Genomic DNA, 27,359 nt, shown 5'->3' on the forward strand with positions numbered 1-27,359 from the left:
GGGTGAAAGTGTGTTAGTGTTTCTGGTGGTGATCGATACGGCGATGGTTAGTTTGGGGTTTTCTCCGGGGGTTGATGAAATTTTTTCCGGCGGGGGTGATTTATACACGAAATTAACTATTTGACAGAGGAACTTTCACAATACCATTTCTACTCGAAGAATTTTTAATTTCGTTCTTTATATAGATGGCGACAGGTGTTCATTTTCTCACACTTTTAATAAAACCGAAGAAATAAATTTCCACTGGAAGAGTCGCAAGGGAGGGACACGGCGGGGAAAAAAAACGAACGTGTAAGTCGGTCGAGGCGGCCGCTATTCATATTTTTTTAAAAGACAAAAAACGAACGTACGAAAGAGAAAGTTGCCGATAATAATTCGATTAGAACGATTGGAAAGAGAAAGAATTCAAATTAACCGGAACGGACAATATAATCGAGTTGCGTAAGCTCACTTTATTTTCCTACAATAACTACTACACACATATGGAGACCAAAACGCAAAAAAAAATTGCTACAAGTATCAACTAGTTGGCTGTGATTGTCACAAATTTGATTTTGACACGTTTTGATAAAAAACGAATAACACGTCTGACAAAAACGACAATTTTGAGTTTTAATAAAAATGCAACGTCAAATTTTGAAAAATAAAACACAAAATTTGACCATTTTTGGGACACCCAGTTTGTAATAAATGTCAAACTAGGTCATAAATGTTTCAGTTCAATCAGAAATAGTACTAAATGTCGGTTCTTGACGCTTGAAATAATTTTTGTTTAAACTGAAAAATCAAAAATGTTTTTATTTTGGTTTAGTGACAGAGTGGATGTTTGGAGTGAACTATTAACAAGAATCATTCTGTATATGTGAGTATGTAAATGTAATAACATATGTAAAAATATCACTGAAAGTTTTATATCAGTCACACTGTATCTTCAAGAATCTTCACAAATGCCAGAGGTGACAGAAATTTTGAATTTCGATGTCAGAACTTTGGTGGAAGAAAATGTGATGATAATCAAAATCACGGTAAGAAATAAATCGAAAAATGTCTCGGTTTACAAAGAAGGAAAATTTCTCGACAAGAGGAAATTTAAAAAAATTAAGATTTTAATTCAGTTTTGGAAAAATAAAACCAATTAAAATTTCAATGCGACAAGGAAAATATACTAACAAAATGCAGAGTATCTATGAATGATTGTCTGGTCCAGCTTGCTATGAAAACTTGTCGAATTTTGAATGTGACGCTTTATATTCGGCAAATTCGAATATCACATTTTCAGGTTAGGTTGTTGGCTAAATCCCACCTTCACAAATTTAGTTTAGCACTAAAAGCGGACGTATTTGCAATTTGTATTAAAAAATACAGATTTTTGGCTGTGATAAAAACTGGATTGAAAAGCGTCAATAAAACAACATTAATGTCAGAAGTGAGTTAATAATAAATTAAAATTGGGCATCTGTTTCAAAAAGGCAGCACAATAATACTTTTTCCAAAGCTGGCTTGACCCGACAATCATTTATAGATAGCCTGTATAAATGTATACAATTTTTGTTTTTTTGTTTTTTAAACACTGTGTCTTGAACAATTTTAAATATACATAAGGAAAAAAAATTGACGGGTTAATATTGAGTGTTGGAAATGCATTGGAGGAAACAACAATAATAATAATTAATCAATTTTTACAAGTTTATCCTGGAAAAAGGTACATATTTATTTTTATCGTTGAAGCATAATGAAAAATGCAAAGATTTTGATGCAAAAAAGAAATTTGTACATTTACTAAGAATGTTGAATCAAGTTGGCTAAGGTGTTCATATACAGAGTCATTATAAATGATTGTCCAATCGCAGTTGGCGCTCAAAACGCACACAAATTTTGGATGTGCCGCCACCCTCGCAACGTTAGACAAACTATGTAGTAGGATTTCCTAAACAGATTTCCACTACCGCCGGTAGCACTACCTATCGGCGGTACTAGTCTCACTCATGTTATGAGGCTTGCGGCACATTCAACTACGTCACCAACGCCTACTGCGATGGGACAATAATTTATAATGAATGATCCTGTACAAGTGTCCCACCTAAGACTTTCATGTCTTATATCTCTATTATTTATGGACCGATTTTTGTAAAATTTGGAAGGTGTTCTAGTGAATGAAGAATAAATTACTGGTAATAAAATGCCCGATTAATTTAAATTTAAATTCGAAAAGCCTTTACGTCCATAAATGCAAATATGAAGCAAAACGTTAGCTATAATTTTAAGTTTCTTTTGGAAAAATGCATTGAGGCAAATATGGTGGTACATTTGAACAGGAATTACAGGAATGTCCAAAATTTCACAACGATGATCATTTATTTCATGGATATGTGCGTTTTAATACCTTTTGGAAAATTAACACGTTTTTCCCTCTTTTTCTTATAAAAAAATTGTTGTTCTACAGTTTAGTATAAATCTTAAACGATTTAATTCACAAGTAAAGGGGGTTAAAATGGAATTTTTAAGACTGGAAGTACTTGAGTAACGCAAGATTAATCTCTTTAAATTATCTATCTGTTAGGTAAATTTCACAAAAATCGAAGCATAAATAATAGAGATATAAGACCTAAAAGTTTTAAGTGGGACACCCTGTGTAATAAAAAATTGAAGATTAATTACATTTTTTGGTATCTCTATATGTTCAGCTGTTTTGAAAAATCTGAAGTCGTAGAAATTCTGAAACGATGAAAAAATATTAGCTTATTGTTTCACCCTATCGAATTGACTGTAGTTGAGGAGAAAAAAAAAGTTTAATCAAGTTGCCGGTCAGGATTTCGATGAAAAATGATAGAGCAATTAAAATTCTTGATATCTTTTAAAAAAAAGCAAAACAATCTAAAATCTAAAAGGGAAAAAAATTGTAGCTTTTAGTAGAACCGTCTGTGATTATATTCTTGTGTATTGGACTCACTATATCGAAAAAAGTTCACGTTCTAAATTTGTAACGAAGAAAAGGAAGATCTTTGAAGACGCAAAATTTGTTAGCTATATTTTGCATTTAATGGGAGAAATGTAGAAAATTAATCATTTAATCAAAGTCTGGACAAGCATTTCTCCGAAAAAAAGAAAAAGTCCTTCACGTTATTCCAGCATAACAAAGAATTATAAAAACTTGCGAAACATTTTTTTTTATTGCTAAGAAGTGAGCATTATCAAAGTTGAATCAAGTTTGTGATGTTTACAATAAAAAATTGAAGATTAATTAGAGTTCAGTTCTAAAGTCTAAAACGATGAAAAAGTGTTCGTTAGGACACCCTGTAGAATTGACTGTAAATGTGTGATAAACCTGTATAGTGTATACCAATATAATATATGCAAATTAGGTTTTTATTTCTTGTTTATTAAACAATCTGTATATTGAAGATTTTTTTTATTGTAAATAAGGAAGAAAAGAAAAATCTTGAAAGACAGTTTTAGTCAGGAATGATTGCAATTAATCCGAAGAATGAAGATCATTAATCAAAGTCATTTTCGGATCAATAGCACAAATTTCTTCAGATTATTGAAGCAAGTTTATTCAAATTGGCTGTCCAAAAAAAAACTTAAGCATGGTACACTAAGTTCTCGGAAAAGACCAAAACATGTAAATACGAGTATAATCATTAATTGTGAAAATGTTTTGTTTGTGTTCTTTAATTTATTCACTGTCTAAAACTAGACTAAATTGTAGCAACATCCTGTACATTAACAAAATTTACGCTCTACGTTTTATTTTATCATAAATTTAATAAAATTACGAGGATGATTTTTCATAATACTAGCGAAGATTTTGCGACAGGAAAAAAAAGTAGGCCACCGTGTTTGCTGTAAAAGTTCAAAATAAAACGCATTTCCTTGTACTGTTGATATTTTGAATTTTTTTTTAACCAATTGAAGATATCAAAATTTGGAAATGACTATTTTTAGCTTTATCACTTCACTATGTAAAATTACATAATTGAACGAACATTCTGTATACAAAAGAAATAAGTAACAAACCATTTTTACAAACTGTTACATATTTCTTCATTTTTGAAAAACTGTTAAGTTACACTTCCGTTACAGTCGGGAGATCGAGTCTAATCGAATAATCAAGACAATCGATCAAAACCTGCATAAGCTAATCACCTTTTCAGATCAGTGCAGTGCTTCGTAATCTTTGACGAAAAAGAAGAAAGTTACGAATAGCTGTAAAAGAAGCTGAATCACGCTGACCTCGATATTTATAATGAAAAAATGGTGTTTTTAAAGAAAGTCGACATTACAGTGCACTTGTAAAAAATATAGATAAGGGAATCGAAATTCGAAAAAAAAATCGTTCCACCTTGTATACAGTCTGTCCAAAAAGTCTGGAAAGACCCCAATAAAATAGAAAAACCGGTGAACTAGCGTTTTCAAAAACCTTCCTGTTGATGGTGTCTGTTTGCTGTTTTTGATGACCTTGAAAAAGTTATGATATCATCAGAGGTTTTTTTAAATAGCAACGTCGCATTTTTACTACCGTTCTTAATAGATCTTTTAATTGTCTGCCCAACGGTCAAAAAAATTTTCAATTTACATAAGAAATTTCCTGAAAAAACCTATTTTTTTTAAATAACATAATAACTTTTTCAAGGTAATCGAAAAGACCAAAAAGAAAATATCAGCAGAAATCTTTTTTAACACTAATTGACCTGTCTAGATTTTTTTCAAAAATTATGCGTTACGTTTTCATGTGGGTGTTTCCAGACTTTTTGAACAGACTGTATATTGTACACATTGTAAAAATAAATACATGTGAGGTTGAGGCTGAAAAAAAAAATAACGGTAGATTTTTTTTAAACGGTTTCGATCGAGTTGAACACTCTGTATGTAGAATTCGCAGAAGGGAAGAATAAATCATGCGAGGAATCCTTGAGATTCCATTACAATCGTACAAGCTAGAAATTAATCGAAGAAATAAAGATAATCAATCAAAACTCCGACAAGCTAGCCTCAATTTCTTCAGATTATTGAAAAACGAAGAAAGAAGAAAATGTCCGGTGACGTCACGACATCATGAACATATGACGATCGATTCGCTGCGGTCTCGTAAAGTCTAGAAGAATGAAAAAACCAACACGACCCCTTCCCCGTCGTCTGTAATTAAGTCTGTAAGTAATTAATTTTTGCCATGAAACCCCGACAGAAAAAATCTTCTTTTCTACCCCAACCCTCGGAGTTTTTACAAGAAACCGGCAGGATTCCCCGATAAATTACCTTTTGTACGCAGAAGTTATGCCTTTTATGTTTACCAGCAGAATTTATTCGCCGGTACATATTTTATTTTTGAAATAAATTAAAGAAAACTATATTGCTATTGTCTTAATATAAAGTACTAGTCGTAATCACGATTCGTAACGAGCGCGGCCGCTTTTTGTGCGTAATAACTTACGATAATTATCGAAACTTAACAGGGATAACGTACCGGACTAGTACAAAAGGGTTAAAACCGAATGGTTTCCAACATGCGATCTTTTTTAATGTCTTCAGCGCACGCATCTTTTTCTTAATCATTTTCGTAACTCATTCCGGGGATATTTCACACAATTAACTAATTGAAAACGGGGGTGGGGGCGGCTCTGTTTGTTTTTTCCCCGAAAACCGCGATTAGCCCCCGTAAAACCGTCGACACGTCACGATCTTAACTAACGATCTCATCTATAAATTCTTTCGGCGAGCAATAAGGGATTTTTTCAGACGATTCTCGCCCCTAAAGGGTTGCGCCGGGGACTAATTGGGGATTAGGACGGGATTTTTCGGTCAGGTTTCGCACCTGATACGGAATTCCTTAGATGTCTAAACGTGCGTGCTGCCAACATAACAAAATCTAAAACAAACTGTCAAACAAAACGACACAAGCACACTGTGTTTAAATTAAGAGAATCGATAAGAAAAATTTAAGGGAACTTTTACGAGTTGGAAAGTGCGTCGCTCACCTTGTTTTCTTATTTTCTGTGCTTCCGGTATGTCTGCACTTGCGAATGACTTGTCATTGTCCTTCGAGGTGATTATTAATCGAATTCCGGGTTAATCGACCCGGACCGTCCGTCGATTGCTTTTATCAAATTTTCGGCTGCATTTAAAGTGCACTCAAACTTGACATTCCGGACGATGACATTGAGGTTAGGTGCATAAATGTCACCGGTCGCACCACTTAAACACTCGCCTGTCCGAAAATGCAAATTACACCAGAACTCGCGGACGTTGAGGTTATGTTCGGAATGTCCCGTTTTGACATGTGCTAACTTCACAATTGTTTGACATGTTGCGCTAACTTCATCACCGTTTCACTTATGCTAACTTCACAACTGTTTGGCTGTCATCGTTAATGTCAATTCTTTACGTGAATTTATTTTTGACGTGAGCGTTTTAATTGGCTCCAATTAGCATTTACACGAAGCGATGCTAATCTACGAGGGGTTCACATTTTTCTGATACATTATCATAACTAATGTGATTACTGTAAAGTTCGTGTAAGTTTAATTGGGACAATGTTGATATGCTTAATTTGAATTAAATTAAACTTAACTTAAAATGACAATGTAAAACACTAATCCTTAACACTTAATTTGACATTCCTTTTTTCAATCAATATTTTAGTTTAAATTAAACTATACATTAAGGAAGATTTTTACATTTACATTTTTAATTATGGCACTAATGTGGACGTAATTCAAATTGTACTACATAACGTGTCATTAGTGTAAATGTTTAGTGAATATGACGTTGATTAATTTAATGTAAATGAAGCTTTGACACATTCACAATGACACACAAATTTTATTATACTTTATTGTTAAAGTTAATGTAAATGTAAAATCTTAATGTTAATTGTTAGTGTTCGTGTAGTATTGAAATTTTTCTGTGATAAAGAATATTGTTCTTTAATTTATTTATAAATTATGTCCAAATAAAACTTTTGTTAGATAAACATTAATGTAAATTAGCAAATTGACATTATCAACGCGACATTAATTCCGTTAATTAATTAACTCAATGTATCGTTTTCTATTGAAAATTATTAAATATCAACTTTAATTTAATTTAGTGTGAAAATAATGTGGCTTACGATAAGACTAATGTAAAATGTATAATTTCATTTATATAATTGGTAGATGTTAATTCCTAATGATAATAATTATTCATTTTGTTTTAATGTATTAAAATATTAATTTATTAATATAATTAATTAATGTTTAATAATTTGTATAGTGTTGCATTTTTTCTCTTTTATTCTGTTATTTGTTAATTGTTAATTCTTAATAATTTTAACTTTAAATGAAATTATGTTAGTGTTAGTTCATAATGTATGTGTTAACACACATCCTCTCAATGATGTCAAACTATAAATTAAGCGTTAATGTAAACTTTTGTGTTATTTTCTCCAACAAAATCCTTACTTAGTTTCTTAAAGACGTCACATTCTAAACGCTAATTCATAATATTGTATGTTAATTGAAATTAACATTTAAATGAAACGTTAAGTGTACGTTTAAATCGTAATCTATTGTTCCCAGTGTAAACAGAATAATTAAAATGTTATAATTTAGATTAAGTGATTTGTTAACTGTTAAGATGATAATGTTAACGCAACATTTAATTTCAATTAAACTTTCTTTACAACATGAAGTTAGACATGTTGCTTGACGCAGTTTGAAAATTTGACTCCTTTTGCCACGCCTCCTCAGACACCGGTCCGCATTTCTCGGAGCGGCACACTTTCCAAGCTCTGAACCAAATTCGAAAAACCAAAACCCCAATCCCAAAACAAAAGAAAAAAAACTTGTGTATACATACATGGCTTACTTTCGACGTATGCGTCCTAAGACTCGACTCGGTGGCGAATCCCTTTCCGCAAATCGTACAGTGGAAGGGCCGATTTTTGGCCCTTTCCACTTGGGCGTCGTGGTTGCGGAGGTGCTGCTGCAGGTTGGACAGTTGGATGAAGGCTCTTCCGCAATCCGGCAAGTGACATTTGTACGGCCTCTCTCCTACAAGAAAGGAACAGTCAAAAGAGGTAACGATTTTGGGGATTTTTCGACTTTTTGGGGACATTTTGGGGCCTGAAATGTCACCTTAGACGAAAGTGGACACAGATGAGACCACGATGGGGAAAATTAAAATTGAAATGTTTGGTTACAACCGAAGAGAAAAACAATTTTTTGGAAATTTTGGCGAATTTTGGGACATTTTTGAAAAAAAATTTTAGGTGCAAAATGTCAGTTTCTTTGAAACAACCACAAATAGAGCAACAAGGAAGACAATTATAAATGATTAATGCCTGAAAACCGAAAATAAAAATATTTCTGCACAATTTTTGGCGCTTTTTGACTTTCTTTTTGTATGTTGAATAATTTTCCGGACAAGTTTTTGCTGTACGCACCGAATTCTTATTTCAACCGCCTCGTCCCCACACTCTGTATCACTCCCGCCGCCTTGCTGGTCGAACCAAAAAAAAAAAATAGCACCATATGGCGTATGCAAGCACTCGAATAATTACTTCTTCAAGTACACCTTTTCGGGAAGCCACCCACTATAATATTAATACGTTTAACCCCGTGTGTATTGTTTCAAGAATGCGTTTAAAGAACACCTGCCCCCCGAAAAATGGGGGCTCACCGCGTACGGAACAGGTGAGTAGTGAACGTGTGATTAAAGATACCACATGGCATGATGGGTGTGTTGTTTTTTTAACATCTCTTCCTCGAGGGTTCTTCACTGATTTAAACGGCTATAATTTTCGATGTCGTTGAGATTTCTCACCGGTCAGGTGGCGTAATTTACACCCCTGGCGGAGGCTCCCTCCGCCGTCGAATGACGGGGGGCGGCGCGCAAAAATGGCAGAGATTAAGATCGGGATTATTAGCCAAATGCGGACGAGGAATGGGAGAAAAAAGAACGTTAAAAAATTTAATAACGGTAAAGATAATGTTAAGAGTGGGTTGATTGCTTGTGAAGTGGGAGAAGACGCAATAAAAGGATGTCACGGTTTATAAAAATGTGCAGTTAAATGTTGATGATGGACGAGTTAGAAGAATGGAGAGAAGGTGAGGAGGACAAGGCAATAAAATAGAAACAAAAGGATAATAAAAACAGATAAATAATCAAGGTAAAAATAAATAAATAAAAAGAAAATGAAAAAGAATGTAATGAAGGAAAAAGGACCAGAAGGGAGTGATAGATGAAAAAGGATGAAAAAAATGAAAATGAGTTTAAATTTTGGTAGGAAGTGAGGGTAGCGAGAGGGGCTCCGGCCCTGGCGCGACTCTGACCCATCTCCTTAATAAAAAAGCTCGACTTCCGTGAAGCGCCCTCGTTTCGCGAGTCGCACCCCTTTCCCCAGTTTGAAATAGCTCGAAGGAAACGAATAAATTCCGATTCGGATCGAAAAGCGTGTGTTGTATGTAAATCAGCCGGCATGTTTTAACCGGTGAAAATAAATTTCGGTGTCCGAAAGGATTCCAAATAAAAAATCGTACACGTACACACAGATGCGAGTGCGTTTAGCCGGCGTCCCGTTCAACAGATGCTCCCCGACCTGAAAAAATGAACAAAAAGTGAAAGTCCCACCCGTAATAGCCATATTGCCGGTGATAGCATCAATTGTTTCGATAAAGTTATTTAAAATTTAACAGATAACGTATAATCAAGACGCCGTTACCCGGAGGAAGTCGACACATTCACATTCGCCATTAGCCGACCCTCTAATTGGCCCGGACCGGAATTAAAACACTGGGGTGGGGGGAAAATACACACGATTTCTTATACTGTCAACGGTGGTCGAGTAGGCTGATGTCACCAGGTTGACGTTTGACGTTTCACAGTCGCGGCCAGCTAGACCTTCATTTCTCAAATATACTAGAACTGGATCTTTCCAATTACCAGTTTCTTGTCCTAAGTAAAAATTAATTAATTCACATTCTCTATTTCGCTTGCACTAACGGAGATCTTCAAATTTCATTCATACATCAAATTAATTTAAATTTTTACTAATTTACTAATTGATTTGACATTCTTTAACAGAAATGTAAAAGACAGTATCACTTTACAACAGATAATTAATTTAATTTAAAGAAATTAGTCTTTAAATTATTATCAACTGTGACTAATTAAATTTACTAATTGTTCGTTTGTAACCAATAAAAAAACATTCGTTTTCTTTTGTCAATTAAATGACTCAAATATAAGCGTGAGTAATTAGTATCGCGAGTCAATTAGCACCTAATTTACTAATTGGCTGTTTTCTAGCAAGTCAAATTAAGAGCCACTCGCCAGATGTGTCTGTTGGTGTTAAGTGAATTAAGAGTCGATTGTTTCGTTGATGTGAACACATGTTCAGAAGAAATTAGTAGTTGTCCACTTAATTATTGTCATAAGAGTGTGTTTTGAAATTTCGTGTAAAATTGCAGTGGTCAGGGTCTGGGTTCTGGGTCCGGTGAAAACAAAGAACCCTCTCGGCCCATGTTTGGATTTTTTCCGGTCACGTCCCGCCGCCCCTTCCTCCGGTTTTTTGTTGACATGCATATGGTCAAGTAAAGGTAACCCTTGAATTAGAGTCGGTACCATCTGCTCGTACGCAGAAGGGTCATCGGCGTGCGTACAAAAAAAAAGAAACTATGAAAGAAAACCAAATTAAAAGACGGGCGCATATCGAATGCGATAATGAGTTTTTATTGTGATATCATTCATTCCATTAACGAGACATATGTAAAGCAATTTTTTTCGTGGGGAATTTTCGGCTTCGATTCACACTAATTGACGCAAGGGCCGAAACGCACGTATCACTTCCTCCGGTCTTGATTGTGCGTGGCGGCCGCCGCCCCCAGTCGATTTTTCCAATAATGGCGCTCTTTCTTTTCAATAACTCCTTTATTAAAAATATGTCACAGTTCGGAAGAATGTGGAATTAAAAAGTTTCGTTTTATTATTTCCATTAAATTGGTCGTGAAATTCTTACGGATTTTTAATCCGTTGTGAGTTCGCTTTTATTAAAAGATAAATGTCGAAGGGAATTTCAAATCAGGAAAAAATCGGATAGATGGGGAAGATCGCGTCTTTATCTGGAGACGACAAAAAGAATATTTCATTGACCATTGTCTGAACGGGAATTTTTGCCGACTTCGGAGTCGGAGAGTTTTGTTTTATGGGGGAGGGGTTGATCAAAGCGAGCAGGTGGAATTTTTTTCAAATGAAGATTAAATATTTACACTCCAGTTTTTTCAGCGGTCACTTATTTCTCTCACAGAAACTTTACTCTTCCCTTTTGTAAACATTATTCACGACGGAAACAATTTCAAGTTTCTAATTAAAGCTTAAAAACTGACCAATTTACACACCGTAATTAAAGCTCTAATTACAATTACTTATGTGGATACTAATTCTTAAATTAACAAGCGGTAACAAGCGGTAAATTACTGAACAATTTGTTCACTTTATAATTACTTTACCGTTGGCTAATAAAAATTGGAACTACATCAATTTAAATTAGTTATGAAAATTAAAAACTGGTACTGGTACAACTACTTCACTTTAGAAACGTAGACTACTCCTACTTTTAGGAACGTGTACATTGTAAGGAAGTACCTATATTAAAATTGAGTAATTACTTAAGACAAATTAATACAAAATTTCTTGGTATCATTCGATGTTAATTCATTAAGAAATTAGTATACATAATTACATACTAAAAATTAAGAAACAAATTAATTTACAACTTTCAGATGTATAGACTTTCTTTTTTGTTTATTTAGAATGAAAATAACTAACTTTTTACAAAGCTTTAATAAAAACTTCTGATTTGCGAAATTAAAAATTAACTTAGAAAGTCCCGAAAGCTCTTAATTCTGTAACTATAATTACTGATCTTGATAAGTTCTGCAATTTTCATTTTTGTATTTTATTTGTACTAATTTGACCTTTCTGAATTAGAAAATCAATTTGCAATTTGTCAAAGACAAAATTAGTCATTTTTTTGATTAATTCTAATTTTGTAAGTTTTCGAAAATTTCAGTGAATTTAACATTTTAAAGCTTTGCGTTTTTTATGAAGTTTTAAATGTTTTTACTACGCCAGGATATTAACCAGGATCTAGGGGCTCGTTTGAGCTTATTAAACTCACAATAAAGCTTTTCATGATTTCTTAATTTACTAAATACTTTTGTCTCTCTTTTCCTCTTACTCTTGTCACCTTGAGCTCCTGAAAATTCCAGGCGATTTAAAACTTTGAAAGCTTAGCGCGACAGATCGAAAGCTTTTTATTAAAACGAATGTATGTAATCCAGATCTTTGAAAGAATGCTTTTAGTTACAGCTCTAACGATAAGATTGGTACATTTTTGTATTTTTTAGTTTTTTGCCCAGAAACCTTTTTATTTATTTAGAATCTTCTTCTTTTTTCAATTTTAAAATAAAACATTGAAAAGCTCAGGACTCTTTGGGATCTTATTTTAATTTTTTCAAGCTCCTGGTTCATGATTCACCCTCATAACTTTCATTTGCATTTTTCTTTATTTAGTTAAGCGCCTGACAAATTTTCTGTAAGCAAAATCGCTCTAAAACTTTTGAAAGCTCTGCGGCCCAGCCGTTCAAAATTATTAAGCACATAGCATAAGCACCAAAACTAGAACTTTCAGTTCAAAATGTGCAAGCTTTCGTGCATTTCAGGCCAAAAGTGAATTTTCCAAATGATTTGTTTAAAATATGCGATCCTTCTCGGCTAAGCAAACTTCTAAGCTTTAAACCTTACAAGCTTAAAAGGTTCATGTTTACATTGTTTACATTTAGTAACTTGCATAAACTTCTCTTGTAACTTAGTTGAGTTCAAGGCCTCACAAAAGCCTTGTTGTGAATGAAAACTTTAACTGAAATGAATCATCGAAAGCTCCACAACAATTTATTTAAATAACTTATCTAAAATCTATAATAAATATAAACAATTATTGCAATTTAGTTAAGCTCTCTTGTTTTCAATAAATGTATAGTAAATTAAAGCGTTGGGACAGAAAGTATCACAAGGACACATTTCGTAATGCTTAAAGGCCGCTTGAAAGCTTTAAGGACTAGGTTACATGTTGAACTTTCATAAATATCCTTCTTTCAAATTTAGCCGAGCTTTATATCTGTTAACTATTTTATTTTAGTGCTAGACAGCCGACGTTTCAGTCTAAAATAAAGCTTTTATATCCCCGATATTTAAAGCTCATTTCCAATGAAACTAAAGCTCTAAGCTGAAAATTGATAAAAGTGTCTCCTTTTACGACAAACGCATTTCTAAACTGACAAAGTCCGACTTCAAAGAGAGCTTTAAAGGTTCATCTGCATGTCCACATTTTATAAACTCTTACGATAACCTAACTCAGTCACAACTTCCATAATGACCTTGTTGTGAGTGAAAGCTTTCGGTTATTCAACTGAAGCAAATCTTCGAAAGCTCGACAGCCTTTAAAGCACATATCTAATATAAAATATACATATTCCAGCTAAATTAAAGCTCTCAGTTCGGAATTAACAAGTTTTCTTCAAAGCTTGGCATGTATTCTTAGTGTGAATCTGCAATCTTTAACAATTTCTTTTTCTAAATGTGAAGCTGTGAAGGTTAGTCTTTAAGTTTTGTTTCCAGTTTAGGTAAGGTCAAGGTCTCTCAAGGATTTTATTGTGGGTGTGAGTCTTTGACATTTGGAAAGCTTCGAAAGCTTTAAATTTAGTGTAAATAAAGCAGAGCGAAAGCTTCGGCGGTCATTTGCAGTTGGCCTAAAGCTCGAGTAGTAGCGAGAGTGTTTTTTCTCGGAGACAAAGCTCCGGAAAATAAATACCAAATAAAATCTGGCAGAGGCAGTATTATCCTTGTGATAATAATTATTCACGGGCCATTTAGCCGTCCCACAACAATAAATTCATACGATTCCATTACATTAATAACGCGTTTTCTTTCCGTACTATTTCGCCTCCTTCCCGAAGGGTTGAAAGGCGCAATTTTTCCGCATCCCCGTCGAGCGGCCCCGCTACCCCATTCCCGATCAATCGTACCCCTGAATTTTTCCGTAATTTCGCCACTAGCCAAAATGGCGGCCGCGCCGTGTGCAATCATTGCGAATGTGTGCATAGGGTCGACCATGCATGTGGCAAAGAGGGGGTGGAAAATGCACCGCGGAGGGGGATGGACATGTGATATATCTACGGGGCGGTGCTTTGCCTATGTACAAAGGGAACACAGTATTGTGCCGATTTGGATGGCACATGGCCCGGATTGCTCCGTCCCCACGTCGGACGCAAACTCCGGCAAAAAAGTCGCGAGTCCGGAGAGGCGCCGGACCCGACTCAGTCGCCGCCCGGATTCGGACACGTGCGCTTTTTCCAGGAATTCGCGTTTTTCTCAGTGCAACCCACGCGACCGTTTCAGACCCCGACGATGATAAGTGTGAAACTCGCCTACCCCGCTCGACCCCATCCCCTTCGACGCAGACCACCCCGCCGCGAAATGTGGACCGTACTGGCGTTCGTAATTTATTCACGACTTAACGATTTCATTGCAAATTGTTGTTAGGATATTCGGCGAAGAGCGCCTGAAAGTGACCCTCCGGAGGGCGCGAGTCCCGGACGCTCTCCTCTTCGGAGCTTTCGACACGTGACTGAATAGAAAACGTTCCACTTACTTGGCATTTTGGAGATCTGGCGTCTGGGACTCGCGCTTTTATCTGGGGACGATCCCTTTTTGCGAGCTTTTTTGGAACAAATCAGCACACTTTAGCCGGGATTTTTACCGGTCCGATTAAATTAATTTATGTTAACCGAGCTTGGGATCGGTGAGGTTCGGACGCCGAGATGCCCAGCTTCCAGTCACAGGAATTAATTTAATGCAGAACACACTATACTAAAGCAAGAATCGAGCCACCCGATCAATTACTACAAGGAATTAATTAGCAATTTACGCAGAAGCGCTCAAAATCGTTTCAATCCCTTCACATGAATACCAATAAATTAATTAGCAAATGACCAAAAAGCTCTTCTGTCATATCAATTTATATGAATTATTTGTAAAAATACTAAATTAAATAAATTACTATTTTATTTATCTTTCAGTTAGATACATATACCTATTCAGTCTGAGAATCTTGTTAATTAAATAATTTAATTGCGTCGTCTTCACCCGGACTAATTAATTCAAATTATGTATTAGTAATAGCACCGATTTAAAAAACTTAAACAATTCAAAATGTAATTCACATTTAAATAAAATAATTAATTAGGTACTAATTAATTTCTAGTATAGTAATAGGTGCAATCTGAAATGATTTAATTAAGACAATAAGGCATCTCTTACTTAAACAACAATAATTACAACAAGTTCCTAATTAAATTAGATAAATTTTGGTAAATACAAAACCATTCTTGTCAAAAATCTTAATTAGTAAAAAGTAACTGTAAACTAATTAAAATTAGTCCATTAAATAAACACATTCACATATTACAATCTAAACTGAAACTTCATTTTTGTCTGTTCAGAACGGAAGTAATTCCACAAAGCCATAACGAAAGCTTCCGATTTGAGAAATTAAAAGTTTAAAAACTAATTTAAATAGTACAGGACAATGATATTAAAATTAAATCGATGTTTTCCATAACTTTGAAGCTGATTTAACCAACTCTTGCTTTTTCAACTTTTTAATTCAACTTTAAAACCTGTCGACCTTCTATTCTAGTATTTTTATTTGTACTAATTTCAACGTTACGAATTAGACTAGACAGGCTATTCGTAAGCACTAATTTGTGAATTTTCTCTCTAGCACACGTTGTAAAAATACTAATTAAATACAAGTTGCTACAACTTGCAATAACAGACTCAGTCTGAGAGTCTGATTTATAAAATAATCAAATTTAGATATTGTCAAATGTATCAATTAATTCAAATTATTAGTAATATATAGACTAATTAGTATTAATTGAATTCATCAACTGCAAATGTAAAAATTTAGATCTATCGAAAGAAATAAATTGAAGATGTAGTTCGTGCTTTAAGAAAATAATTAATTAGATACTGATTAATTTCTAGTATAATAATAGATGCAACCTGATATAATTAAGACAAAAGTTATTTATCACTGCGACTAGATCAACTTGACATAATTACTTTTAGTCAAAGCGAGAAGAGAAAACCATTGTTGCCAAAAGCTTCAATTAATAAAAAAATAATTGAAAATTTAATTAAATCTCAACTTAGTTGTTGTTTTGTTTAGTGTTTTTGTAATCAATATATCTTCTTAAGTTTCATTTTTTATCGAATTGCAATCAATACTAATTAAATTAATTAAATCTATTAATTAAAATCTTCTAAGTAGTAGTAGCATCAATGAATTCTCATAAAATGAATTACTTTCAGACTTCTAATCCAAAATTATGTATACGTTTGTAGAAAGATAATTTCACATTACTGATTACTACTAATTAATTCATTAAATACGAAGGCTAAAAAGACATTAGTTTATTTCACATAATTAATTTAGTAATTTGCTTCTAATTGAGAAAACTGATCAAACGCAACTACAAATTACATATTATGATTTTTAATTTTTTGTATTTTGATGGTGCATTAGTATAAAATGTTCTAATTTAATTTAGCTAATTGGAATAGTTTTTGAGTTCGCGAGTGCACCACTTTATTCTGAGCGGATCAGCGTCTAAAATTAATAACCCCTTGACAGGCGGTCAAATTTGCGAAAAATCGCGAGCTTTCGTGCGGTTTCATCGAAAGCTCGTTGAACTTTTCTAAAGCTTAAGCCGATTTCCCGGAGCCCCCGATTAATCGGCGATTAGCCGATACATTTTTCCCTCGGCGTCGTATGAAATTTTTTCCGGTCTCGTCGGAGTGGAAGCTTTTTAAAATTTCTCGGTCGTTTTCCGGTCATTAAACGAGCTTTCCCGCCCTAATTTGATATATTGAAGCCGGCGGCGTTAGGTGCACATTTGAATTTTTTCATTCATCATACTTTCGATAATAGCCGAGTGGCTGCACTGCATACTAAACGCTGGACGAAATTTGAAATAAAAATCGCACCCCTTTCGGGGAACGTCCCCTCGCTAACCCTTCGAGAGGGTAGTGGCCGTTGTCTCATTGCCCTATTTCTAAGTCGGAAAAAATGTGCCCCGATCGATTTTTAATCGTGAGCCAAGTCGGCGAGAGGGAAAAAATTTGTAATAATATTAAAAGGGTGGCCCTTTGAACTCGATATAATTACAAGATAAAAACAATGAGATTAAAACTGACCCGGGATCGACCAAATCAAATATTTAATCTGTAATTAGAGCAAAAAGTGGACAGTAAATAATTGAGCCGGTCAACGTTACAAAAATATTTAATTTGTGTCGGGATGGGTGTTGTTCCTTTTTTATGTGTCGGACACGACGAGGGGATGTTTCGACGAAATCAATGCCTAATAAGGGGTGAATTTGGGAAAAAACTCATCCCTCCCTCGACTCGACCGATACGACTCTCAAACAACCTCGCTTCATAAATAACAACCTCGTACGCTACCACCCTAAATACTAAAAAAAATATAATTAGTCAAATTAAGACGAATTAGTACCAATTGTTGCAAATTTATCAAGATCAAAAGAAATTCAACCGGTATAATATGTACTACAAGCGTCACAAAATCCACGCACACCATATTCAAAAGATTAGTCAAATTAGTAATAATTAGTAACAGTTGTTATCGTAACGAACAACAAAAAACTCATCTGTTGTGATTCCTTGTGTTCACGGTTAATCCAGATTTGTACGTATTTCAATTCACTAATTTAATTAATACATAATTAGTAAAAATTTCCTTTAATTTGAAAATTAATCAGGGCAGAAATGATAGTAGTAGAGATTGTTATAGTAAAGTATAAATTTGTAATTGTAATGTTTGCGCAAAATTTTTGAAATTAGTAAAATTAGTCATTAAACTAAATGAAAGTGATTTGTTTTGTGTTTTTAGTGGTTCTACGTTCACCGACTCGACAAAGTGTAACGAGTAGAATTAGTCAAACTATCGCAGTAATTAGTAAAATTAATCGCAATTAAGCATACCTAAGATGTATTTTTTTTGTTTGTCTCTCTAGTTGGTCACTCACCGGTGTGCAGTCTTGTGTGCTGCTGTACGTGGCTCAACTGCTTGAACCTCCTGTCGCAATAGGAACATTTGTAGGGTTTTTCCCCCGTGTGCACCCTGATATGTTGGACTAACTGGTGGTTGCTGCTGAAGGACTTCAAACACTGCTGGCACTGGTGAGGTTTGACTTCTGACCTGCCCGTCAGCTCCCTGGCGTGCATCTGCATGGCGGACTTGTGCATGAAAATCTGCAAACAGGAAACACCATCGTCAACCCCATGCCACACCTCGGATCTGGTGTGTAGTGAGAGAATCGTGTCGATTACGGCCCTGGACGCGCCGAGACTATCCCTTTTAATTTCTTTCCAACTTTTTAACCCCGTCCTTTCCGTTTTTCGTTTTGCCCTCTCGTTTTTAATCACAGCTTTCTGAGATTTCGACGCTTACCTGCCGTTTTAATTCGTCATTATTAAAATAATGCTTCAGTTTTAATATTTCATTAGGGCGCAGGGGGCGACAGGGGGAGTTTTTCCAGCGCCGCTTAGCCGGATTCCACTTTTCGATTTTAATCTTATCGACGGGGGTGGGGGTGTTAATTGGGCTAATTTTAGTGGGGACGGCGCGTATGTCGTCCTACGGTTCTGTCACTAAATTTTACGCTAAATACCTCCCAATATTTAGTTCGCTTAGTTTCAACCACTTAGCTTGAAAAATCAAACGATTTAGTTAAGCAGAAATAAAACTAAATCATATTGAAAACTCACAAAGTGCAATCACGCCTCGTGAACTTGAATCTTAATACTAAATGACTAATCAAAACAGACCAAATACACACGAAATGAGACTAAATCTCAAATGAATTTTTTTTAACTAAATAACACTATTAATGATGAAACTTTTGACCAAACAGCAAAACTGTTGAAGAAAACTAAATCTCCATTCTGAACTTGAAGATTTAGTATTCATAACTTATGATGTATTGTTTAGCTGTCCAACGTGATCAAGGAAATGTTGACACTTATTTAAAATATTTACGCACTAAATGGCTAAATCTCTTGACTACTAAATGTGACCTTGACTGCAACTAAATCTCTATATTTCTTTTTGGGATTTAGTTTCTTAAAAAATCTGTTTTGGTACCAACGATCTTAAAACTTGCTAAGCTCGTGGAGATTTAGTTCAAGTCTTTTACTACTTTTTTCAGAAGAGGAGTACTAAATCCTCGATTAGTAAGCGTGTGACTATTACATGGTGTTAAATTTTTTTGTCTGTTGTTTGTGCGTCGTTTCGCACCGCCGGCGGCCATAACCGCCGATTTTTGTCGATTTCGCGATTCCCACTTACGAACTCTAGCTCTGAGGTTAATTGGGACGCACCTCGTAGATTGCAAGCCGCGTTTTGTTCGATTTAAAGGTTATGGAGTGTTACGGAGGCAAACGAGGAAGTATAATTGGGTTCCTTTACCGTATGAGATCGTGTGGGAGTGCTCATATTGTGTGCCGAGTTTTCTCTTCAATCCTACCAACTTAATAAATCGACGAAAAAAACACTGATTGCCAGCAGATGTTGGTCATCGAATGTTCGCTCGACGTTGTTTATTTTCGTAGAGACGGCTGGATTTTCAATTGTCGGCATGATCCAACTGTTGCAGTACGATCGGTACTGCATTTTTTTGGCGTGGAAGACAACAACCACGACCTAAAGTAGGCTAAGACGGGTCGTTGTGTTTTAATTGCGTTCATTGTTTCGTCAATGATGAATATTAAAACTAGTACAGCAGACAGTACTTTGGTACCACCGACAAATTCTCACTTTCTAGACAAGTTTTTACCAGAATTTCAAATTCCACTCTGGAGATTCCCAAACTTGATTGTCATTAGATCTACATTAGGTTCTCTGTAGTACTACATATGGTACTACAAGCATTCCAGTACTGACTTAATTAATCCTAGTTCAGTGCGCGGTTTTAGACGTGAAATATGTATTCATGTAGGTTAAGTACACAAAGTACCTACCATATTGTGGTGGTACTCAACGTATAAAACGTAATCATAATAAATAGTTTTAATTGTGTCAAATTGATTTTTATGAACACTTTTATTTCATTAACCTCTGTCTGTCAACAACTTCAACTTCTTGTTTACTCGGATTATTATAACTTTCACTAATTCCCAGAAATAGATATATCGTGGTACTACAAACGCTTTGCAAATTTATGTTATTACTTATTATATGCAAGTCATAAAATCTCGAGTCAAATTAATTTTAAATCTCAAGTATTCAAATAGTTGAGGTACTACTGTGGTAGTACCAGTGAAGAAAATATTTTGAAATTCTCTCTCTCATATTTGTACATTATTTGCACTAATACAAGCGTAATTCTGTGTATTCAACAATCAGTATTATATGGTACTACTTTGGACAAAAGTAATCTTGCTGCATGATTTAAAAATCCATCTATGGATTCTAGGAGGAAAATATATCTTTCAGAGTACCATGAAGTAATAAGACATATGTAATTTTTAACAGCAAGTACTAGTGTACCCTTCTGGTACGACTCTCATGTAGTCATAGGTTATTTCGTTTTCAATTAGGTACTTTGCAGGACTTGGCATACAAAAAACCGTTTAAAGCAAAGATTTATTGATTATAAATTTAAATAAATTACACAGTTTATATATACAGGGTGTTTTATTTAAATCAGATTTCTCTTGTTCTTTGAAAAAAAAATACAAAGTACCACACAATTTTGCAAACGACAAATTACAAGTAATATTTTTAATTGTAGAAACTTTCAATGTGTACTTTGTGTGGTACTACATCAAATACGCGTCAATTAGTACTACATGGTACCACCATTTTGTTATATGATAAAATGCACAAAACAAATACTTTTATGGCTTTGAGACTCATATTTGTACTTTTTATCCAGGTAACATTATTTATTTTCAGTTTGGTACCTTATATGTCGTACCACGCGCATTCATTACAATAAATAATGAAACAATTGGCATACAAATATGGTACTACTCGTCTTAGTAGCTGATTAATTTAAGTTTAGATGTATTTTTGTCCCTTGTACTACTAGTACCGGATTAATCTAACACTAAAAAATTATAAAATGGGGTGGAAGTCATAACTTTGAGAATCAGTACCGCATCGCTTCAGTGTTCATGACTCTGTTTACAAACAACCAATCAGTTTTTCCTATAATTTGATTAGAAGAATTTAACCTTTAGACCTTCACTAATCGCTAAATTTAGGTTTATGGCAGAACACAACATATATGGTAGTACCAGTTGCGGTACACGTCTGATTCGATGAATTTGTTTTCGGTTTTGGTGTCACAATTTAAGCTCAAATCTAGTTGACGTCTCGGTACCACTTTTTGTGGGTACTGATTACGAGAAGTACTCTAATTGCGACAGACATGGTGGCGGTCTCGGTGCTTCTGGTGCACGTGGTGTGCACTGTGGTGGTACTTCACGTCGGTACTTCGCCTGTAAAAACTAGGAATTATCGTAATGGCGTCAAATTCACGTCCATTTGTGGCCGCTAATTAAAATAAAAAAGCGGTCGCTAGTACCGGTCTGGCGTATAGTATCAATTTTAGCACAGCCCCGTCATTATCTGATTGTTATTACAATAATCTAGCTAATAGTACCATAACGGCTCTGGTACGATCTTTTCTTTGGAAGCAATTAACGGTAAAACAGCGTCGGTTCCGGAAAAGTGTAGCTGGCTCATTAATCGATCGGAAAACGATAATTAACAATTACGAAAAGATTTATTCGTTTATTATTTATCTAGTGTGGACGAGAATGCAAGAAATAAATTAGTCAGGCGGCCTCAAAGGTGGCACTAATTCAATTAATTCTGAATTATTGCAGACCAACTGCTGGAAAAAATCGACGCAATCAGGCCAGATTTATGCGTGGCGACTTTGCGGACACCTGTGTAATCGGTAATTAGGGGGATTACAGGTTTTATAAAATATTTGTCGAGTTGGTCGATGGTAATAAAAATTTCAGGGATCCCTTCAATTTCGTCTGAGCTGTTTCCACTTGCAATTTTCATTGATTGTATGGTATTTTATATTAGCAGGTGTTCCGACAATCTGAATTTATAACACGATGACGTGACGTCGTAAATTAGACCTTCTTCAAAATTTAGTCGGAGGATTTTTTATCGCAGGAGGATCGCGAGAGGGGTGAGATACTGGCTCTAGCAGGACAGCTGGATATGCAAAATTTTATGCAAAGTTCTGGCTAGATTATAGTCATGTTGAAGCAATTAGACTAAATACTGATCAGGACAAAGATTTGGTGCTTAGACAAATATTTGCAAATTAGTCTCTGTCAAAAGAAATTATAAATTAGCTACAAAGAAAAAATTTCGACTAAATACAAAAACTAAATACTAGTCACTTGAGAGATTTAGTTTAAAATTAGTAATTATACTAAAATCTATTTTGTATCTTGCTGTAATACACATTGAATATTTTCTCTTGTTAGAATTAGATAAAGTGTAACATGGAGTTTAGACTTGTGACTAAATACTGAGACTAAATATTAACTAAATATGCTTAAGATGCAAAAAATACGTTAATGTGATTGGCGTAATATTTCATCATCGACCTGCCATCAAGTGAAATAAGTCCCAAAAAAAAAGGAATAAATAATTACTCTGGGCAAATAAACTAAAACTAAATAAGTATTATAAAGATTCTAGTACATAGTTTAGTAAGTTTTTGTTACTTTCTGACTAAAATTCAGCGTTTTTTGAAAAAGAATGAAGAGTATAAGAAATTTCAGCTAAGTAGACTAAAGCCAATTATTGTTAAGGAGTCAAGAATTTAGTACATTTTTAGTTTCTGATTATATTAGTAAGAATTTCGATCTGTTTGACGTGCAAGAAATAAACAGATCAATTTTAAAATATGAAGTATTGCAGTGGTAAATACCGGTATTGCAAAATACTACAAACAACAAAGAGATATTAAGAATGATTTTAGTTAAATATTTTGAAAAAAATCTGATGGAATTAGTAAAATACTAAATTACTGGAACCAAATCGCCATAAGTTAAAAATTGATGATTTGTGAACTATTGGCACAAATACATAATTAAATTATGAATTGGATAGTCTTTCAAATTAATTTACTAATTAGTTACTAATAATTATATCAAAGTTATAATTCTGTTTGAAAGTGTCTAAACCTAAGACTTAATAGTGGAGCAGTAATTAAAAAATTAAAAAATAATTAGTAATAATATTTCCCGCTGAAATTTAGCCTTGATTTTTAGTAAAATACTGAAATACTTAAATTAAATACCGATAAAATAATATTTTGTGAATTTTGTAAGCCGTTTCTTATGTAAAGCATTTTAAAAATAATTTTCTACACTAGATCAAATAGTCACGTGAGAGACTAAATCGATACTGATAATTTTAGTAAAGTGATAATTTAAATTTTGTTGAATTGCTATGTTGAAGTTATTTTGAATAGCTAAATAAGTATTTTTTATATTAAACATTGTAGAAAATTGTCAAAACTCATGACTTTGTACTACTACAAAGTCATGAGTTTTGACAATTAAAAAATACTAAAATAATTAGTACCTAATCATTTTTCCTGTGACAATTTATTCTTGCTTTTCAAGGAATGTAAAAATGAAATAGAACAAACAGATGATTTACAAAATTGACTAAATACCTGAACTAAATTCGGATCAATTACGAGACCTTGAACTTAGTAAAATTTGTAAAATTAGTAAAAAATGGTACGATAGTTTTTGGTCTGTTTTTTGCATTCAAAAATTTTCTCACATTTTCTAAATTATGTCAGTCTACGATCTAGACGTAATCAATTACATTTCTGCATGAATTAGTACTTACGTACTCGCAGACAGTAACATTCTAAGTGGCACAATTATTCTAATTAATATTCCACTCTTGTACAGAAACTGAAAAATGCATGAAAGCGATCAAACTGTGAGAAAATTTTTGAACCACTTGTCAACTTTTCCGACCCCATCCGAATTTTTTCCAACCACCCTGTACACTCGCTCTAAATGTATCCTATTTATCGTAGTAATTGCGACACTCGTCTGCACAACTGTTATTTGTTGTCCTCTCTCCTTGAAGGTTCAGAGGTCACGGCGGCGGACTTGTCGAAAGCCGCCACTTCCGCACACGGGACGCCTCCCACCCCCTGTCGCCGCCTTCGCTTTTTAATTTTTCGCGCTCCTACCTGCGGGTAGTCGAAGGGTACCACAGGCGGGTAGTAGTAGCCCTGGTAGGCCGTGGAGGGCCCCGGCCCGTCGAAGAACGGGCCCGGGGGCGGCGGCGTCCATTCGCCCTCGCCGCCACCGAACATGGTCAAGTCGGCATCGCGCGGCACTCGCGCTAAAGGCCCGCTCACACCGGCGATCGCGACAAAACTGAAAGAAGTTGTCAAACGACTAAATAACAATTTAAGCGCTCCATATTTATAATAATTCATACAAAATCGATCTAAAACAAATCGGTTTGTTTTATTTTGCGATTACGCAAATCTGCTCCTTATTGGCCGCGACTAACGAATCGAGGCAGACCAGCGCGGTGTTGGTCGCAGGAGGCGACGTTTCGGCGCGGTCAACTCTAATTAGGTCAATTTATTTACGAGATAACAAGTGAGACATTTTTACATTTGCGATAAGTGACGTCACGACTCGACTCGCTGCTCAAGTTGGCCGATCGGACCTTGTTTCCGAAATTCGCACCGCCCCTCTACTGCGTCACGGTTTTGACGGACGAACAAACGACAGTCAAGCGATGACGGCCGACTTGACGCACGTCACATTTTCGTCTCTTATCACTTTTTTTCACAGGTAATTAGAAAATTGCATTCATTTGTTTGTCGTGTTTTTACAAAAAAATTGCCGCGCTAAAAGCTTTTTTCTTTCTGAACAAATGGAATTTAACGGTGATTTTTTTTTAAATTATCGCTTGTTTTGTCGACAATACTTCTTTTTCTATATTTTCATTTTGGCATTTCATGCAAATTTCACACACCGCCCTTTGTTTACGTCCGCTTGACCCACGAGACTGTGACTAATTTGTTATTAATTAGTTGAATAATTTCAACGCAGTTACATTAAACTATTACCAATTTAAAAATTAATAAACCAATTGACTTGTTAGTTTGATTTGCGCTACGGAAAAAAATTGACTGAAGTCCAGTCACAGTCTAAACTGTCGATGCGACGTACTTCAGTAAAAAAAACATCAAAAGGCACATTCTGTAATGTTTCAACTAACACTAAGGAGCTTACGGTAAACGTAAATGTAATGTCTAGTGCTTAATTTAAGTTTAAACAGAACTTTCAGTCAATCTAACTCTGATGGTCTGACAATTAGAATGGAATTTTTATTACATAATTACTAATTACCCAAAAGTAAATTTTTAATTAGATGCTAATGTAAAGATGTTAAAATTTAAGAGATCCGAACTATGTACATATAACTAAATGGAACTAAGCAAATTATGACTCCACATCAAGCACCACAGACATTTCTTAATAATTTATGTAAAAATGTCTATTACAATTAATTTTATTTTAAGTATTGTTAATTAAAATTACTTCATTCTATCTATTAATTGTTATATTAATTTAAATTCTGCGAACGTGTGGTACACAATGAGTCAATTTAATTCAATTTAATTGAATTAATCTCTACTTTAATTTAATTAAGTTCCTAATTACATACCTTAATTAATTAACAATGAACTAAAGTGATTACTTAACCTTGATCACGCGCAAATCAGCAAATATGTATTTAATACCTTAATTGGTTTTAATTTTTGTTAGTGTTTTTATTTTTCAGACAACAGAACAGTAACATCCCACTTGAAATGAGTTTGTCCCAAATTTTACAAAACCAATTTAATTTAATTTACTCTGATTACACAATTAGGAAACTTAAATTGCGAAGCTCAGCCTACTTAAATGCGACAAATGACAGTCACACCGTTTCACATTCTCACTAACCACCTTAGTTTAATTGAAACTAAACTTCCACCAAATTTATCCAAAACATCTGAACTAATCCGATTGAATCACGTAAACAATCCGATCACCGTCTAACACCCACTCGACTAATTCATTGTTTCGTACTTAAAGCGATAATTTTCACTAAAGCCAGTTAATTTTTCAGCGCCGATCAAACTTTCATGATACATCAATTCCCACAGTCAATAATCGATAAACTTGCATCAATTAAATTAAGCTAAACAATGGAAGCGGTTTTTACGTTTAAGGTCACTCAACCGCGATCGGGCTTTATTAAATACTGCCAATTTTATGTAAACGTGGTCCAATCCGCCAATTCGTGCCAATCTGGAATCTTCCCTTTCATTGAATTGACTTGTTAGTTTGATTTGGGCAATGGAAAAAATCGGGAAGAAGCCAGTCACAGTCTAATTAAGAATTAAGAATTAAGAATTAAGAATTAAGAATTAAGAATTAAGAATTAAGAATTAAGAATTAAGAATTAAACATTAAGAATTAAGAATTAAGAATTAAGAATAATTAAGAATTAATTTAATTTAAATTTGATTTTAAGGAAAAATTTAGGTTGTCAGTTCGAGAGTGTTGAGAGTCACAGTCTAAACAACGTTACTTAATTAGTTTTTAATTACCGATGACCATACTTGTGCAATTGCACTATTCATGTAAGTGTCATTAAATCAAATGCGTTTATTTACATAATTAAAAAAAAATCATCAATTAGATATATTAAATATTCAGTCACAGTCTAAGCTGATCCTACATTAAAATAAGTAGTTTAAGTCAAATCAGAAACATTGATTGCATCAATGAATTATTTCAGAGTAAATCTAAATTCTCATTTGCACTAATAACAAAAACTAACAATTGGATATTGCCAATTGAAAGTAAACGTGGTCCAATCCGCCAATTGGCGCCAATCTGGAATTTTCCCTTTCAAGGGCGCCACCTTACAGTTACATTAAACTATTACCAATTCAAAAATTATTCAACCAATTGACTTGTTAGTTTGATTTGAGTAACGGAAAAAGTCGAGTGAAGTGCAGTGTGCAGTCACTGTCGATGCAACGTACATCAATTAAGCGATTACGTTCTCCAAACATTAGTTTTACACTAAGCTTACGTGAGAGTTAAAAAAATTATCAAAGCGCATATTCTTCTACGTTTCAAATAACACTAAG

At 34.3% G+C, this 27,359-nt stretch overlaps 1 protein-coding gene across 11 annotated transcripts in view; it reads right to left on the minus strand.

The window, feature by feature from the left end:
- LOC138129734 (Krueppel homolog 1-like) overlaps nucleotides 1-27,359 on the minus strand; it is a 70,911-nt gene that overhangs the window by 13,425 nt on the left and 30,127 nt on the right. For 9 of the 11 annotated variants that reach the window (XM_069046018.1, XM_069046021.1, XM_069046016.1 and 6 more), the window contains 2 exons: nucleotides 18,150-18,375; nucleotides 7,837-8,030 (listed from right to left, as the gene is read on the minus strand). In XM_069046018.1, coding sequence (XP_068902119.1) covers nucleotides 7,837-8,030; nucleotides 18,150-18,375 — 420 coding nt within the window. The remainder of the gene's footprint in view (nucleotides 1-7,836; nucleotides 8,031-18,149; nucleotides 18,376-27,359) is intronic. The other 2 variants (XM_069046020.1, XM_069046017.1) reach the window with 1 other exon arrangement.

Source organism: Tenebrio molitor, chromosome 4 (genome assembly GCF_963966145.1).
Source record: "Tenebrio molitor chromosome 4, icTenMoli1.1, whole genome shotgun sequence".
Lineage (NCBI taxonomy): Eukaryota > Metazoa > Arthropoda > Insecta > Coleoptera > Tenebrionidae > Tenebrio > Tenebrio molitor.